This window comes from Aythya ferina, assembly GCF_964211825.1.
Source record: "Aythya ferina genome assembly, chromosome: 6".
NCBI classification, from domain to species: domain Eukaryota; kingdom Metazoa; phylum Chordata; class Aves; order Anseriformes; family Anatidae; genus Aythya; species Aythya ferina.
In genome coordinates this window covers 32,125,471-32,141,660 of record NC_140303.1, presented here as the reverse complement: position 1 = coordinate 32,141,660, position 16,190 = coordinate 32,125,471, and the positions used below count along the sequence as shown (strand labels likewise).

General features: G+C 37.4%; 1 protein-coding gene across 18 annotated transcripts in view; it reads right to left on the bottom strand.

The window, feature by feature from the left end:
- NCKAP5 (NCK associated protein 5) overlaps nucleotides 1-16,190 on the bottom strand; it is a 435,525-nt gene that overhangs the window by 78,050 nt on the left and 341,285 nt on the right. For all 18 annotated transcript variants that reach the window (XM_084524282.1, XM_084524281.1, XM_084524266.1 and 15 more), the window contains 2 exons: nucleotides 14,804-14,842; nucleotides 8,476-8,595 (listed from right to left, as the gene is read on the bottom strand). In XM_084524282.1, the coding sequence (XP_084380408.1) occupies nucleotides 8,476-8,595; nucleotides 14,804-14,842 (159 nt within the window). The remainder of the gene's footprint in view (nucleotides 1-8,475; nucleotides 8,596-14,803; nucleotides 14,843-16,190) is intronic.

Sequence of the window (16,190 nt, the reverse complement as noted above, 5' to 3'; positions counted from 1 at the left end):
CCAGGGAAATTATTTTTTTTCGTAACAGATGGCAACAGAAAATACTTATTGAGTAATTTTATGTGCTAAAAACCACTTAGCATGATGTTGGATTCATCTGATTGAATGTGTAATTTAAAATTACTAGCAAATTACACTGACCTGATATAATCTGAAATGCTTAAATGTTACTAAGCAAAGCACTTACTGGCACACCACTTTTGAAGTAAAGGAGCCATAGTTCCAGATTGATTCATGTCCTTAGACTCTGCCACTATGCTTCAACAGTAACAGAAACACAGTTATGAGTAAAGTACAATTTAAATGAAATTCTGCACGTACTAAGTGTAGTAAAATTAGAAATTAAATTAATCATTTACTTATTGTTATTTATTTCATACATGCATACTTCTGAGCAGTTGTCCTTCATTTAAGTTTCAAAGTCTTTTAGGAAAACAAACGACATACTTAGCTCCACTAGAGCAATAGGAGAAACATAACACGTCTGTAATAATAATGATTATGCTTTTATACTGCCTTAGAATTTCAATAGATTTCTACTTTGCCACAAGAAGAAGGCCTCAAAATCTTCGAATCATTTAATTTTATGCATTCTTTTGGTAATTCATTTGGGAGTTATGGAGTGTGAAATATGCACCATGATGAAACAACAATTATCTAGCACACCTGTTGTTTATCCACACTGTATTTAAGAAGGGCCTGCAGTGGCTACTATTTCAATCCGCTGTGCAATTCAAAATCAGGAAGCTTCAAGAAATGACCTGATGACACAAAATTACACGTCCATATGTAACACATGGCTTGTACTGCGCATATCATACACTGCAATAGCATTAGAACAAATACATGATAATTTCTGCTATCAGAATTTCAATGAGAAAGATTTTTCCATTTAGAAAGGAAACCAGAGTGAATGACTTTTGATTAAATACACCTAACATAACAAAAACGTTGTAAATTTAATCAAAACCTGAAATATATCATACAAAAAAAAAAAAAAAAAAAAAAAAAAAGATGCTGGTCATACAAAATTTAAAGGCATGAGTAACTCAAAGAGTTTTCACAAAGTTCTCAGTCTACAATAAGCATTCCTTGTAACCAGCCTCTATACTTATTCTTTGACGATTCATGCAACGATTTACACAGTACGTTGCCAATACAGTCAGCAAATAGCACAGGTTGAAACTGCATCCAGTGGGCTATTCTCTGTAAGTTAAGCATTGCTATAGGTTAAATGTAACCACAGAAAATTAAAAAAAAAAAAAAAAAAGTGTATCTTTTTCATGCTTAGTGTAAGTTTGAAGCACAGGGCAAGTTTGGAATATAGAAATACTGTTTTGTACTGTGGGACTCTTACCTTTTATCTTAGATGTCTTCTCTCACTGAATGTACACAATGATAGGAAAAGCTTTGAAATACGTTGTGGTACTTAATGACTGCTTACATACTCGCTCAGGGTTTCAAATGCCATATTGGATTCCTGCCATCATGTGTATCATCACTGATAGTAAAAATCCATGCATAAAATAAAGAGAAATCTACAGTTCACTCAGCATCAGTTGCATGTTTGTCTAAAAAAATAGGCAGCAAAATCTTACTTCTTTTGTTAAGGCCTGTCGCATCAGCACAGCCCCACTGTTTCCTTGACGTATGCTTACTCTGAAAGACCATCTCTGCTCTTCAGCACATGGTGAGCTTTAGTCATTATTTTCTTTTTGTTTAAGAGCACATCAGTGAAGAGTTTAGGTACTGAAATAAGGATTAACAGTCTGACAAGAAGGGAGGTCACCAAGACACAAATTACAGACGGGGCAGACCTATCAGCTAAGTTGATCTAACTCCCTGATAATAAAAATACCCTTCTCCACACAACACCTAGCTGTGCTTTGCTTGCTCTAGTTTTAAAAGCTGTGAAGGATAATACCCTCGCTCTCCTTTCATATATCATGCCGCAGTCTATAACTTTGTGTGTGTGTGTGTGTGTGTGATGTTCCTTTATCAGCCTGAATTAGATTTAGATCCAGCAAAGCATTTTGGCAAATGTTCTATTTTCAGAATGAGAGTTTTACAGTTTCCCTAGTTATAAAAGAGCACGACAGGTTTCCCTGGTGATACAGACTGGTATTTGTGAGGGACAAGAAAGGCCTCCTCAGCCATGTGGTTCAAGGGATCTCTCTCACAAAGCTTTTTGAAAGTCTGCACAACACAGCCATGATTTTCACACTGATCTTCCTGGTAATCCGTGATATAACAAAAAGGAATGGCACAAAGCTGCCTCAGGGGATGTTCAGACTGGACATGAGGAAACATTTCTCTGCCACGAAGGTGGGCAAACACTGGCACAGGCTTCCTAGTGGGGTGGTTGGTGCCCCAAGCCTGTCGGTGGTCAGGAGGCATTGGGATAATGCCCTCACTAATATGCTCGAGCTTTTGGTTATCCCTGAAGTGGTCAGCCAGTTGGACTCGAGGATCTTTGTAAGGTCCTTTTCAACTGAACTATTCGATAAGTTTGTTTCTGTCAGCTTACGTCCTTGCGACTAGAGATGACCTGTAGGGAGCCACTGTTGTGGATGACATCCAGTGATGTGAGATGCTCTCCCAAAAATCTGCTTATCTCAGAGCCTTTTTCTAGAGCTGTCAGGTTATCAAATGTCTAGCCTCATTCTTCCAAGCATTCTCCTATCACTGTTCCTTCAAAACTAGAGGTCATGCAGCTTAATTTAGGGAGGTTAGATGGACTTGCTTTGGAGGGTATTTTCTTTCCTTCTGTCATCACTGACTTTGGTCACCCATACATTTAACCAGTAGGCTCTCAGCCATACTTTATTCCTCTAACATTTCTTCAGCATGTATGTGAAGCTGTAAAAAGGGCAAGAAATATGGTTCCAATAATATATTCCGATATATGGAATATATTATTCCATGTTGGTGATTTAAGCTGAGATGAAATACAGAGCATTACGTATCACTGCAGAAGCTGTTATGCCTTATTTTTACTTTAATATTTTCTGAGAAAAAAAAGGCCATTTGCCAATCTGTTCGGGAGCTGGAGTTTCAGAAGATTTGCAAATACGAGCACCCTGACAATGTGATGGATACCAAGGAAGAGAAGTGAAGTAAGAAAATAAGCAGGTCAACCGCGGGAGTTTCCAAACTTCACACACAAATTTGCTGATCTCGGTCTCAAGTCTGCGTGCTCTCTGAAGAGCCCAGAGGCAGCAGGCAGGACGAGTGGCTGGCTTCTGTCAGACGGGAATTATGCTGCTGCTCAGCGTGTAACGATCCAGTTATTTAAATAGATTTGGACTGCTGACAAACTGTTTTCTAACAATGTGTGATGATCTTTAGCTTTAATTTCAAACCCTCCAATACTTTCTTTCCGAAATACTTAACCATTTCATATATCTAATTGCTGGAAGGTGATGCAACTTCACTTTTAACCTTCTGCATTCAGACATCATCGTGTCTAACGATGTCTGAACCAGAGGTCAGGCTCTGAGGCCAGACACTCCATCTCCTTTTGTCAGGTGTTAGGGCAATTAATTGCCCTTTTTCCTTCTCATATATAATAATGTCGTCAGTGTAATTTACCCCTTCCTGCTAAGTTGCACAACTGTTTCCATCCAAGTGCGTACAGTTACAGTCTATCTCATATGTCTCACAGTTGTCAGGTTATTACAAGAGCTAATGTCAATGCAGTTACAACAAAGTAGTTATTATTTGAATCTAAGGATTCAGCAGACTGTGCTATAGCACTCGAAACAAAATCTTAGACATGAAATTAAACAATGTGGATGGTCCGTGAGTAATAAATGAAGCTAATCTAGCCAGAGAAACACAATGAGAAAATGGATGCTTCAGGAGTTCTCCCTACCTTGTTCTGGAGTTGGTAAAGTAGCATTTTTATGATGGGAATAAAAAGGCAATGAAAATACAGTTTGGGATCAGAGATACTGTAAATCTTGTGATTAGTAGTATTATTTTATGCTTTCCCAACTATGAAAATTTTATTACTTATTTAATCAAGTAAATCAATTCAATAAATGTTGCTACTCTGCACTTTTTAACACCTTTCACTGTAAGTTCCCTGCCTGCTTTATAAACAGCAACCTCCTGGATGAAAAGTGAAAACAAGAATTTTATCCACGAGAAGAATTTATCTAACAAACATTTTCCTTTTATGTAAACAGAGATACTATACATAAACGACTGCAATATCTATCAGAAGGCAAACCCCGACCCCTTTTACCTCTCAAAAACTCTATAAATGTCATCCTTGTTGCAAAGGAAAAACACTCATTTCTAGAATCAGGTTTGATGGCAATCATTATATTGTCAAGTATGAGTAGAACAAGAGGGCTAACTAGAAAAAAAAGGCCCGAGACAGATCTGTCTCAAGAGTGAGTAGTCTATACCCGATAAAGTCAAACAACTTTATGAGACGACAGAGAAAAAGTATAAAAGTCTATAATTTGGTTATTTTAATAGTTTTACATTTCTCTGAACAAAACACTGTACCATTTATTAAAAACGAATAAGTAAAGGAAAGACAGAAATTAAGTGATATTAACATTTACATTTAAACCTATTTCATATATGCTATACATGACCATGGGCAAATCAAAAGTGGTAAGTTTAATCTAAGGCTGCTTCTTTTTCCTACCCTTACCCTTTTTTCTTACCTTTTTCTCAACGGTTTTCCTACCCTTACCCTTCTTCTTATCCTTACCCTCTATTTAGATTTATCTCATCCCTTCATCAATCTTCTGAGCATCACCTGCACAAATTTACCTCTTTGCTTCCAACCAGTTCCACTCTACCCTATTTTAAACCTTTGTCTGTCATTCCCAACTATATCTCCCACTGCCAGATGAAATACAAAGTACCTCACCATAATGGAGTTCCTGTTTTTCCTTCCCAAACCTTTTTTGCCATGAATTTCATCTCTTTTTAGCAACCATATCAACTGAGGAAAATGAAGGCTGTCTTGGCAGAAGCCACTCCTCTGTGATAGTTTCTAACTAAAGCTATTCCTCTTCTTCAGATGGTGCTGAGACAGAAGCACTTTTCCAAAGCTTCTAAATTTTCAGAAAGCCATTTCAGAGAGATTTATTGGATAATATAAAACAAAAATAAAAACAAACAAAAAACCCACAGGTTATCAGATTCTTCCTTATTTACCTACCCTAATAACCCTAATACTGGCTTTGTAAATCACACTATTCAGTTAGAAAGAATGTCCCTAGAAAGACAGGGTAGCTCTTAAAATCATCCACAAAAGAAGTAGTGAAAAAAAAAAAGCTTGAGTTATCTCTTTCTCCTCCTTATATTTTGCATCAGAGCCTGTGTTATTTAATCTTTTCTTGACAGGAATGAGATGTCCTCTGTATCACCGTCACTACAAGCAGTAAGTACACCAGAATTTCTAGCAGCAAAGAACTTATATGGCAATCTACTTAATCACATGCCTCAAGAAAACACATGTATTTCTTTTAAAATATTATTAGGCCCTTCAATTTCATGAGTACTTACTTTTCTTGTAAATGCATGAGAGTGTAATACTTTCAATAATAGTTTTATAGTGAAGGATTCCAGAAGCAGTCATGAAAACCTTCACTACATGATTTTGTTTTTAAATTGGAAGCAATCAGTTTTGCTTCTGATCTATGTGAGAAGCACGATGAAAAACAACGCAGTGCAATCAGTACTGTACACAGGCTACTATTCTGCAGTCAAGTTCAAGACATTTAAATCAATTTGTTTACTGGGAAAAAAAGTGAATGAACTGATTTCTAAGAAGACACAAATTGTGTAAAATTTGCTTAAAATCAAATAACAAAGAAACTTAGGGTAATGGTGAAATCTATTTCACCTTATTTAAGAAATCTATATTTCTGTTGAAATCTGAGATACTCAGAATGTTTATGATTTAAAAATAAGCTTAGTCTTTCATACAAGAGTTTTCTAGTGCCAATCACAGAATGAATTGATGGTAATATAGAACCAAATCACAGAAGATATGCAGACAAAGTAACTAATATTACTTATGTTTAGCTTAGACCCTGTTCTGCAGCATTATTGAAAATTTCTAATTGTACTGAGTATAAATACTTGTAGGATGAGATCAAAATGTAAATAAAATTAAACTTCGCTGTACCAGACAGTACGGGAAAGGTAAAAGTAACACCACCACCACCCCCCAACAGTATTTGTCCGTTCACTTTGATCAGGGCTGTGAATTAACAGAAATGTCCTTAACCACACAGTTAGTACTCTACTGGAGAGCGAGAGATTTAAACAAATATTTAGTTCTTGCTCTAAACCTGCTGTTTATGCATTTCCAAAAAAGACATAATCCAAACTTTTCTTCCATTTTTGTTTCAGGCACACAACAATATTTGCTTAATTTCAGCCCTGAGGAAACAGTCTTCTTTAGATTTTACATCCCAGTCTACAAGATCACAGATGACACACCACTAATTCGAGTCTGGAGTAAAATTGGAGAAAAAAATAGATTTCTGGAAACTCGCTAATTGACTTTGTGTGTGTGTGTGTGTGTGTGTGTAAAAGTGACATATGAAGTGTTTTAACAGAAGTTCATTTTCTCCTGTACACTGCAACTTGTTCGCTGCCTTTTTTGTTTTTTTTTTTTTGTTTTCCCCTGAGCGGGGTTAAAATCTGTTGATAGTGTAGGGACATAACAGCACATTTTGTCATCTGTGCAACATGGACCTTAAGAATGATCTTAATTCTCTTTCTTCTTTGGCAAAAAAGACAAAGCAGTGAAACAAGGGCAGGGGTGAGGGGTGTGGAGGGAATCTACACACATTACCTGCCTGCCAAACTGTGCAGGGACAACAATATAAAACAGTTTGAAGCCCTCTCTAAAACCTACATCATTTAGTCCTTTCTTCTACTTGGTGCAGGTTCATCTCTTTCAACTTCTTTTGCAGCAGTGACACGATCCAGTTTCAAGGAACTGAAGTCAAACCATCGATCCCACTTTTCAGATGTTATCTTACACTTCTGTAACACTCTCAAAATAACCTGGCCTTATTGTTGCCACATAACTAGGCAGTAAGGAATGTGCAATGTCTGACTTCTGTGCAACCTAACCCAATACTAACACAGGCTAGAGTTAGGCACTTTGGAAACGGAACAAAAGAAGAAAATGGGAAGAAGGAGCAGGTGATGGAACTGTCAAAATCAGAAGTGAGCAATAAACGTGCATGCTGCAGTGGATGCATTAAAGACTGAATAAATAAAGATGTAACAGTTTTACACAGCAACCATGAGTCTATGAAGGATGAACAAACAGGCAAGAAAGCGGGGGGCAGGAGAAAAGAAAACAAAAGAATGAGGGTCCTGACCTAGCAATACCCAAATCAACACAAAATGAGGAATATGAGGACAATGCAAGAACACAGATCCCTGTGATGGTGACCTAGCACCACTCTGCCTGTGCTTTAGTTTCACAGCTATTCGCTCTCACTGTGGGGATTCCTTGCCCTTAAGCACCAGTTGGTGAGCAGACCAATGTTTCCTCAATAAAGAACCCAAAATGATGTGAGTTAGCAGCTGTCAGGTGTTGAGCGATAGTGCAAAGGCTAAATTTTACTTCAAGATATACTTGCACAGCATCAGGCAATTTTAGTAAGACACACATTTAATATCATTTAACTAGGTGAGATACCCAAATTTCTCCCCTTAAGTTTATGATATTTTTTTCTCTAATAATAATAACATGCATTGCCAAAGCCAGACTTTGCCCCGTTGTTTGAAGCTTGCAAAATCTAGTTAGTCTTCATTTACTGTTCTTCTAGCTCGTGGTCAGATTTGTTGGAAGTTCTGCAAAGCAATTCTACTTCTACAAAAGGATGTCAAAAAGATGGATTAATTCATAATAATGGACTTTGCCAAATCGAAAGGGATACTGAAACATCTCTTATTATTCCAGAATGGCAAAGGAGTGGGAGATGGGTCAATTGGTTCCTCAGCTATATCCTCCCATGAAAGGTTAAAAAAAATATCTCTGTAAGCTTGTGAAGATGTACTTAAGTCCTCGTAACACATATGGCAGGAGTTAAATAAATGGGCTGTCTTCTTGCAGGAAATTACACTGTTCACCATCAAGCAGAATGTTAAGGAATCTGAGTTTCTCTCCTGCAGAGGGATAATGAACCCATATAATTCCATTTATCATAGTGAAGAAGCACTGAAAAAGAAAGTCACTCCACAGGTATACTCCTTTTTCCACATTTGCACATAATATGTAATCATAACTCATTGGTGTACACTTTCAGTTTCAGTGGTATTAGATTATAGATAACTGACATTCTTCTGATATATTAAATCTACCAACTGTCATTTCCTGCTTATTGACATAACCTTAAGAAAAAGAGAAGAAGAGGAGAATTTTATAATTGTGAGAAATATAATGCTTATGGCTTTCCTTCTGCAAAGGCCATTTCCTACCTGAAGGAGGAGGTCAGAAGCTGGTTTGACTCTCTGCTGGAAAAGCACACTTAGCGTTCGATTCTGTTGTTCCAAATCAAAAACTCTCGTTTTCAGCTTTATACATTCTTCCCTCAGATCCTGCAGCACAAGGGAAAACAGGAAGATTAGAAAGCAGGTAACAGAAGCAATTTTAAAATCTCTATGTAATGTCAGACTCTAAGAAGGAATTTAGAATTTAGAATAGTGCAGTCGGAAGAGACCTACAAAGATCATCAAAACCAACTGCCTGACCACTTCAGGGATAAAGAAATTAGAGCATGTTATTGAGGGCATTATCAAAATGCCTCTTGAACACTGACAGGCATGGAGCATCAACTTGTATATATATGAACAACATAGACAGCTTTTAAAATAATACAGATCAGAAAAATTTGCTACTTCATTTTCTCTGGTTATTTGATCATCACATGATAACATCAAAAAAATCTTGTAATGAAAAATGACAGTTACATGCTACATCCTTTAGGAGTTTCTGTTAGTATAAAAAGTGACTGCTAGCAACGTGTTTCATTTTGCATCCTGCTCAAAGCAGAAAACAGCAATTAAGATATGAATATTGTAATAAGCATACGCTAAGGAAAAAGCTTCAGCCACACCATAGCAAAAAGAAGTTCAAAGAGGCACTGTGCCTTCAAGGTACTCTTCTGAAGTCGCATCCCTTCCCTGCTTTTTCTGGAATAACCAAGTCAGCAATGCTGGCTGCATGTTGTGCATGGTCTGTATCTTCCCCACTGTAACTAGTCACCATAGAGGAGGCCAGGCCTTAGATGTCAATTCACCAGACACACTTGTGAACGTGATCCTGCCTGCCATTTCCAATATGAGGTACCAAAAAGCCTTTAGATAGGCCATTAGAGCAGCGGTAATGCATAAAGACCATTAGAAGCAGAGGCAGAGTGTGAAACCTCTGCATCGTAAGGCACAGGATGTAACTGCCACAACTGAAAGATGCAAGTCTTTTAGCCAAGGCTATGGTGGGTTCATCACGAACAAGCCATTAGTGGCTTCCCTATACAGCAAATTATCTATCCATCTATCTATCTATCTATCTATCTATCTATCTATCTATCTAATTTCTAATGTCAATACAAGACCTGCTTTTCCTGGCCACATGGAGGAGTAAAGGATTCTATCAGAAAGAGGATTTTGATTTTGGAAAGAGCTGAATCGGACACTCCACCTTCCCCCATAATTTCTGAAGCTGTCTACTTTGAGGTATGGGAGCTTCTTAAATTAAGAAGAGCTGTTTGCTAATAAAGATCACATATAAAAGTAATAAGCTGCAGCCATGTCTAGTTTTATTAAAAAAATAAATAAATAATGACCCCCCCCCCCCGACATCTTGCCTTATGCTTTTAAATTTAGGCCAGTTGCTGCCCTGTGGTATTGCCTAACTGATTTTACTTCCCACCATATGAAGGTGGAGAAACAGGCCTCTGGATCCCCATATGCTGTCCTGTCAATACCATTATCAACATAATGACCTACCCTCATGAGAAAACAACACAGAGGAGGAAACTGCAGTCAGATGTAGCCTAAATTCTTGCCTACAGTAGCTCTTGTCTCCACTGCAGCCAGCACTGAGGTTATAAGAGGTGAATACCCAATAAAGTAAGCTCATCTTGAGACTTTCAGAAAATTGTAAACATCTTTTTATGCATATAGTATGCATCAGATTTTATGATGCTACTGGATGAATGCAGTTATTTTCTCTTGATAGGTTCTCAGCTTAATATTTGTTTTAAGTGGCCATCAGGCTGTAAGTAAAATTGTTAGAGCCTTTTAACATAACCCCCCCAAAATCTTGAATTTGATGTTATATAAAAAATCTAAAGCTTTGATTTCTGACAGTGAGACCTATTTTATCTCTGGTCTCACAGAAAGCAATTACTAATAGGAAAGTGCAAGCATCAAGATTCATCATTATCTGCCTTCCACAAATAATCAGAGAATTTAAAACAAAGCCTTGGTTGTTACAACATTATTTAACATTTCAACACTACTAAGTGTACTGAAAGGGAAAAATGATTCACAGAAACTGACACTGTAGAAAGAAATTAAATCTTAGCAATGACTCTGCTCAAAACTTTCTTATCGTACAGTCCTAAAACCATAAGATTTATGTTCGAAACTTTAGACTTCCTGTAAAAAGTGAAATATAAGATAGTAGATTACCCACCCAGATGCTATAAACTGTGCCAATGGCAATGCCACTTATAGTACAGAGAAGAAATGAAGCACATTAAGGTAGCAGTATTCTGGTAAAATAAAATCTCAGTTTAGAAAGTTGAAGTCTTAAAATTACCAATTAATAAAACTATCAAATGTCTGAAACAACTCTTTCCCCTCCTGAGCGCAAAACGACCAGCTATTAAGATCACAATCTCCCAAATATGTAAGGTATTCCTACGGTCTCACTATAGCAATAACTGAGCATCTCTCTATTCTTGCTTTTTCTCTGCAGTATGAGTCCCACTCTTCTCCAAAATGGGATTCAGTGCCCATTTCTAGAGGTTCCAGAAATGTGCTGCTCTTCCTCTGAATGTGCTTCTTCTGTTTGAATAATCCAGTTCGTTTTATTTCACTGATGAAAAAGGAGAAATGACTTTCCTACAAAACCCTGAAAAAACAATATTCCCTCAATATACTAATGAAGAAGGTAATATGCAAAAAGCAAATACGTAGATCAGAAGATAATTTAATTAAGTGGTATAGCTCAAATTTCAAACTGCTGATCTAGGTTTTACATGAAGAAAATAAAATAAAATATACAGTCCCCAGCACTTTTACCATCTCATGTGATATGAGGAGTCCTTGGATAGAAGGAGAAAGAATAGATGCTTCCAGTAAGTATCAGAGCACACACGTTTGTCTCAAATCATTTTTTTTTGACTTTTTAAATTTCCCAGAGGTAAAATTTTCTATTAGTTAGTGGTGGAAAATCCATATAATTTTGCCATATAGAATTGTGAATTTTTGTTGTTTGGCTAATTCAGCACAAACCTCAATTTAATATAGTTTTTTTCCACAATCCACAGTAAAAAAAAGAAAAAGCCTCCCACATTAGAGAAATTCTATATGTATTGTAACAACCAACCAACTTGAAACGTGCACATTTAAGACTGTAATTCCATTTCAAGGTTTCAGTGACATTGATAAATCACTCAGGCTTTGCTCACTCAATTTGTGTCACCAGAATCTCTCGGTGGAATCACAGTCCTTCCACATACTGGTGAGTACACAGTGCTTTATTCGTTACATTACAGCATGTACTTAATTTAAACAAAAATTAGTCCTTGAGGGACAATTTCAAACTCACAGCAAAGCCTACGCAGTGTGCGTTACTGTACAAAATCACTCCTCTCCATTTTCTGAAAGCTCCCGGCTTTTCTTCATGTCTCACTATGCCCCAGAGGTGTGTTATCTCACTGTGGCATGACTGGCTCTGTCTTACTGCTTAGCTGCACTACCCTAGATTTATCTGTTTACTGGTTACTATTTGGATTCAGATATCCACCTATTTGGGACTGGTGTGAGGAGCCCAGGTTCCTCTTTATTGCATGCTATTGTGTTCCTGTCTTTTCTTATAAAAGGACTTGTATGAATGGTGTCAGGAGAACTCTAACAGTTAAATATTCATTAGCATTTAGAAAAGTACCCTCTTTTCTCTTTCTATGGATATTAAATTAGCTGTTATTACTCAGTAATAGGTAAGCAGCTGTTACTTCCCATCAATACTAAGTAAATCACTTTATTAAAATGTATTCAGATCTGTTTTTATTGTATCCATATGAATTCGCTGGTTCCTATGGGCTTGGGAGGATTCATTACTGAGAAAGTACATAGTCATCAAAATGTCTGACACCTTTGAAACGGGATTCAGGAAACTCCTCTATTCACTGGAAAACAACCACGTTATTCCCAAAGTAGAGATGAATACACTGAGATTAACCCTCTGGTAAATATTTAATCACAAATGGTTTTATATTACAATATGTGGATCCGTTTTTTTTTGTGTTAATACACAAGAAAATGCCTCCATCTTCATTTAAGCTGTACTGAAATGCAGGTTTGGGATTTTTAAAAAATAGCTGATGTTTCTAAAAGGTGTTACAGCAATAGCTCTGTAGGCTGCAGTCCTCTGACGATATGCAGCCCATACAGTATATGTGTATATGGAGAATAGGGAGTATAGGCAGAGTAATACAAGGCAGACAGCAGCCGTGCAAACTTGCCCATATGTTGTGGTTCATGAAGATCACTTCCAAGTTACAATACTTCCAAGAGCTGTAAGGAAATATCCCTCTTCTAGAGCAAAAGGCTTTGTCATGCTTCAGTAAGTCATGGGATGAAATAATGATACATGAATCCCCAACCTGTGGAAACAGCTGTTTTGTGGCCACAGTTCTTGGGGGAAGAGATTTAGGGAATATTCTTACTTCTGGATTTCTGATTCCAGGAACACGTGGCCCAAACTGGCAATGGCACCCTCCAGAGTCTTGCATCACTCACCTACACATCACCTCTGCCCATCTCTGCCTCCACAGCAGGGTAGCCAAAAGCAGACTTACTGGGGGCAGAACATCTGCCTGAACATCTCCTAATCCCGTCCAGAAGGTCATAAAGTTGATTCGCAAAAAAATTGGTCCAACAAGGTGCCGAGCAGGGTCTCCATCCTTTTTCCTGCTGTCCAGATGAACAAATGCACTACTCTGCACATACTTAGTATTCACTGATGTGCAGATGTTTAGGGCTGTAGCTGTTTGTCTCTCCTGCTGCCAGGGCATGCTCCCTTCTGTTAATTTAGTTGGCGAAGCTGAAGGTCATCACGTTCATGCCAAAGCAGTGCAGCAGTCACCCTGAAGCTACACCTATGCCCAGCCTCCTACCACCTCAGTCCTGAGCTGCATCCTGACCCCTGCCTCGGCTTTCCTTGAATGCCTGCCCCAAACAACGAACCTAACAGAGGCTTTGGAGCCTCTCCCCTAAAACTATTCCTATATGTTGTTATATTTGCATCTGCAAAGGTTTTGGGTGCATGGAGGAGGTTTTTGATTATCTTGGTGTTTCTTGCTGCATTTTAAGAACATTATTTCTTGTCCTGTCATTCAGTGTAGACAAAACAGTTTATATTCTTCCTTGCACTATCTGCACTAAAAGACTGTATTTATGTTCCTTTCAGACTTGTCTTTTTAAAGCTAAATGATCCAAAACATTTTAATAATTGCACATTCATCAAGTGTTCTAGATCACGCAAAGGATCATTTCATGAATACTGCAGTGTTTATCGCTTATTATAAATCTTTATATCTTGGGTTTGTTTATTTTTTGTTCTTTTTCCCCTAAGACAATGACATCATGGAATTGTGTTCAACTTAAAGACCACATCTTTGTATAATTGTTTGTCCTACCAGTTAATCCCTGCTCTCTCTGGGCAGCTGATTATTTCTGCTTATATGTAATTACCTTGCTTTTCTCTCTATTGAATTCCGTCTTACTTTTTTTCCCAGAACACTGTTTCATTTTGCCAAGATCTTTTTTTTAATTTTACTTGTCCAACTAGGTTCTATTTGAAACTACCACACTTCATATTCAAGTTTGGAGTGTGAATGGAAACTTCAGACATGACTTGATCCAGAGCGGACCTTTACAGTATCTGCAGTGAATGTTTTCATTTTGACAGGTTTGCACAACCCCACAAGAATTTTGTTTATACAGTGCTTCCCTTGCTTATCCAGAATAATGGAGCATGAGGCCATCAAAAGACAAAATACACAATCTCTATTGCCGGTCCCCAGCCCACAAGCAGAGTAGCCAAATTGCCATTCTAGACTCAGTGCCCTCTCTTTTACCCAGGGAAGCACAAGCTGACACCAGGAAGTCTTTCCTTTCCCTGAACATGAGTGGAAGTGCCAACTACTGACTTGTACTGTTATTTTTTTGTATTTTATTTCACACAGGAACAGGCTGTGGGAGAGCCAGAGCTAATTATGGATAAGGAATGGAGAAGTCACCATCTGGGGATGATTTTCAGACACTGTTTCGGCGTAGGTAAACAGTAAGAACTGGACATGGCTCCTATTTGATTGGGCCTTGAAGATGTACAGTTTCATGGACTTTTATTGACCTGTATTTCAGAAAGCCCTTGAATTTGGGCCAGACATGTTGCAGCATTGGTAATTAAGTGTGCGAAAACTATTTAAAAAAAAGTACCCTATATAACAATATGTATATCTTAAATGAATGAACTTCTGTAAGCTTTAAGTTACACCGAAATACAACTTACCTTTTGAGTAAGTAAAGCCTGAACAACCTGATTAGCTACCTGAAAGAAATAGATAATATAGTTTAAGTACATGATCATATATGTTTTTGCATAACATTACCTTCTTCTGTGGCTTTATACTCCATTTTCCATCAAAAACCACCATGAAAACTACTAGTTTCATTATTTACTAGCATTTTCATCAGGTTATACTAGAAAGAATATATGAAATGCCAGTCATTACTTCTGTGCTAGTCTTTATAAACAAACATCTATCAATTTTAGTGTGACATGATGGACATTTCCTTAACTTCTGTCATCCTTTCTTTAAACTAGATTAAAACTTCACAGGTTTATATGCAGCTGTTGTGCATCAGCATGGATTGACTTGCATTCACTAGAGCTGATTTTTACCAGCTGAGGAGTCCTGAATGTTTTCATGAAGTTTAATTGCTTCTTGATTCAATATTGACAAAATGGTACATCTATCATGACAAGCAGAAACCATAAAGAGCCACAGAAAATTAAAGTACCTACTGTCATCAAAATGTGGTTGGAAGGCATTCACACCACACAGTATAATTGACTTGAATGACATTACACACCATTGATTAGTGGAACTATATATTCAATGGGGAATTGTTGAAGTTATTTATATTATACACCCTTTCTAATTTATATTTACCAGCAGGCATGGGGGGAAGAAGGAGGAATGGAAAGAAGGGCCGAGGTAAGATTTTCTGTTGATGATGTCTAACTTGCAAGTTACATTTTCAGTGTAATATAAGAGTTGAAGCTAATTCATTTCTGCAAAAGATTCAGTGCCATTTGATCTAAAAGGCACCTTTGATTCGTACTCTCGCAAAATTGCCTAGTATCAGTCTTTTCCTCCGAGCTGGTCCCTAAGTTAAGGCAGCCTGTGGAACAATGGTCACATAAAATTGCTCTATACATGATTTAACAGAAGACAGACTAATATTAGAACAGTAATAAGCAACAGAAGTAAATATGTTGCAGTTTTGAAAAACCATGTGCCTTGCCCTATGGGCTTTCACAATCTACATCCAACAGCGTTCCTTCTGGCATATTCTTCCAACGTCTGTTTGCTCTACCTGAAAATTGAACAAGCCATATCTAATACATTATTTCTTTACTTTCTGACATGGAGTTACTTTACCAAGAACTAAAAGGTTCTTAGAAGTGTATACAAATCTCTTGCAACAGAATTGCCTACGAAATTACACCTATACCTTTATATATTGAGTGTAAATGACATAATCCGCCAAATTAGAAAAAAAAAATAATTTTCCAGTGCATATGGGACAAATTTTCTAACTCTGAGTGTATGAAGTTAGGTATCTAAATGGACGTACTTGCCTATGATCCATAGCTCCCCTAGATCTCAGTA